This window comes from Sturnira hondurensis, unplaced genomic scaffold (genome assembly GCF_014824575.4).
Source record: "Sturnira hondurensis isolate 20B ecotype Veracruz unplaced genomic scaffold, ASM1482457v3 Scaffold0018484, whole genome shotgun sequence".
Lineage (NCBI taxonomy): Eukaryota > Metazoa > Chordata > Mammalia > Chiroptera > Phyllostomidae > Sturnira > Sturnira hondurensis.
Genome location: NW_028091115.1, coordinates 119,442 through 122,016, shown reverse-complemented (window position 1 = coordinate 122,016; position 2,575 = coordinate 119,442). Strand labels below are relative to the sequence as shown.

The window sequence follows — 2,575 nt, the reverse complement described above, 5'->3', positions numbered from 1 at the left end:
CGGGGCGCTGCGGGAAGGGTCTAGGCTGCACAAAGGGCAGAGCAGGTGAACTCGAGTCACATAGGGCAGTCAGGCTGCCTCCGAGAAAGCTAGGCGAGGGGCAAAGGCTGCTCGGGGACAAAGTACAGGGAGACTCCTGAGGAGATAAGAGGGACAGACGAAGGAAGGGGGCGGGGAGCGAGTAGCCTAGGAACCTCGGTTGGCAGATGAGCTCAGCCCGCCAGGGAGGGGGTGCCCAGGAGCTTCTTCATCTCTGCTACTGCAAGGATGAACTGCTGCGGCTGGGCTTCTCCAGGCAGCGTCAGGGGCCGGTTGCAGCCTTTCCCCGGCCCCGCTGGACTGCTGCCCTTGGCAGGCAGGAGGCGGGGCTGCCCAGCTCACCTGGCCAACTGGGGCGGGGCTGCCCACTACCTAGGTGGAGGAGGCTGCGGCTTTATCCCGCGGCTTTATCCCGCGTGCGGGAGACAAGCTCGTCCTAGGACTCAGCTGGAGCTCCCACCCCTCCACACCCCCCACGCCAGCGCCGGGGTCCTCCCTCCCCGCTCCTTTGCTGTCTCTTTCCCTCCCTCCCCTCTCCTCCCCTCCCTCCCTCCCTCCCTTCCTCGGAGCCCAATTGCTCAAGCCGCTTCCTTCCCCAGCGCCAGTTCCTCTCCTAGTGGGGCCCGGGAAGGGCCTCCAAAGCTAGAAGCGCGGACCGCGGTGGTGGAGCTGCAGGACCATGGCCGAGCCCCGAGTGGCAGCTATCTCTGCGCCCAGGACCTCTCAGGCACCGAGCGCTCAAAGTCTGCAGAGCGTCCGGCAGCCCCGCCCCCTAAGTGTGGACTACCGCAGCCTGGCCAGGTACTCGGGGGAGCTCCCCTTCCACGGCTCGCTGACGTACTCCGGAGCGGGCTCTAGACGTCGGCGGGGAGCTCTGCGGGAGCTGTTGGGGCTGCAGGGGGGAACTTCCACCCGGTGGCAGTCAGAGGAGCGAGCAGAGGAGCGGTCCCTGGGCAGGCCGAATGCAGTGGGCAGCAGCAGGCTGTGCCTAGAGCCCCGGGAACATGCGTGGATACTGGCTGCCGCCGAAGGCCGCTTTGAGGTGCTGCGGGAGCTCCTGGAAGCCGATCCTGGACTGCTCCTACGGAATGACCCGATCACCGGCTACTCGGTGCTACACTGGCTGGCCAAGCACGGGCGCCACGAGGAGCTCATCCTGGTGCATGACTTCGCTCAGAGCCGGGGGCTGTGGTTGGACGTGAGCGCCCCGGGGAGTGGCGGCCTCACGCCCCTTCACCTGGCGGCCCTGCAGGGCCACTACATGGTCATTAAAGTGCTGGTGGGCGCCTTGGGGGCTGATCCTACCCGCCGTGACCACAGCGGCCACCGGGCCTGTCATTACCTGGGGCCCGACGCACCCTGGACCCTACGGGAGCTATCGGGGGCCGAGCAATGGGAGATAGAGCAAGGCAGTGAGAGGGACAACGCCAACAACAACAGCAGCAGCGCCACTGCCGCGTGGACGCCTCGAAGGACTGTGAACGCAGTGGGCGCGACCACTGTGGAGACAACGGCGAGAGAAACGGCGTTACACCGCAAGGAGAAGGACTCCACCGGCAATCGAGTGGCACAAATTCAAGGCTTTTTTCGCCAGGTGTTCCCCTTCTTCCAGGACCGTTGAGGAGGACTTAGATGTGAGCGCACGTCCGCGACAAGTCCTCAGTATGGGGCTGTCCAAGGTTCCACTGAGGGGGTGGTGCCTCGTATGCGGCCAACTGCGCTGGGTCTGCAAAGAGTGGACTACCTCTGGTCTGCCCCAGGTAGCTGTCACCTGTCTTCTGCAGCCAAAGACCAGGACACCCAAGGACCAGTCCCCGACCCAACTGAGACAGAGCAAAGACCAACCTGTCCTGGCGCCCAATCCCCAGAGGAGTTGGCGTTAGGAGCAGGAGCTTGGTCCTGCTTGGTAGAAGGAAAGTTAAAGTTCCAGTAGCTGTTTACCTGGCAGAAATTCTGGCTTCTTAGGAAACATTTGCTAGAAAAATGAGTTAAAACTGTAAACCATTGATGCAGAGGAAGCGCCTAACTTCAGGCTTGACTTAGCCGTTAATGGGTCATTTAGTGCCGCCAGAGGCAGCAACCCAGGCTCCCTGTTCCTGAGACAACCAGGCCTCACTGGTACCTTTTCAAATGTATCACTGATGACTTCTTAGGCACATTAAAGTGGAAATTGTTTTCCTTTCACATGATAAAGCTGTCCTTTGAGCTATTTTTTCATTAACCGCCAAGGGGGAAGTTTCCTACATTTGCAGGGAAGAGGTCCCCCTCCCATGGCCAGGAGCTAGTGACCCAGGGCAGGCTGTGGACATCATTCTCAGCAAATGGCTGAGCTGTGCACTGAAGGAGCTACTCACATCTTGAAGCTCAGACCCGCAGTTTGTCTATTGGGCCCTTAAGCATCTAGGTCTGATCCAGTTCTCCTAGAAGAGCTGTGCCTAGGGGGGCAGAAGGGTGGTAAAGGGGGAAGCCTCCAAATGCACAGTTCTGATATTTTGTGGTGAGTCACGTCATTTACCCAGACTCCTGCCCTCCAATG

General features: G+C 60.8%; 1 protein-coding gene across 1 annotated transcript; it reads left to right on the top strand.

The window, feature by feature from the left end:
* Positions 1-258: 258 nt before the first annotated feature.
* Positions 259-2,575, top strand: SOWAHD (sosondowah ankyrin repeat domain family member D). The gene has a single exon (XM_037069141.1). It carries the CDS (start codon positions 719-721, stop codon positions 1,658-1,660), a length of 942 nt encoding a protein of 313 aa, XP_036925036.1. The 5' UTR covers positions 259-718; the 3' UTR covers positions 1,661-2,575.

Excerpts from the sequence above, each read along its gene's own strand:
- SOWAHD (XM_037069141.1), top strand. The coding sequence starts at position 719 with ATGGCCGAGCCCCGAGTGGCAGCTATCTCTGCGCCCAGGACCTCTCAG.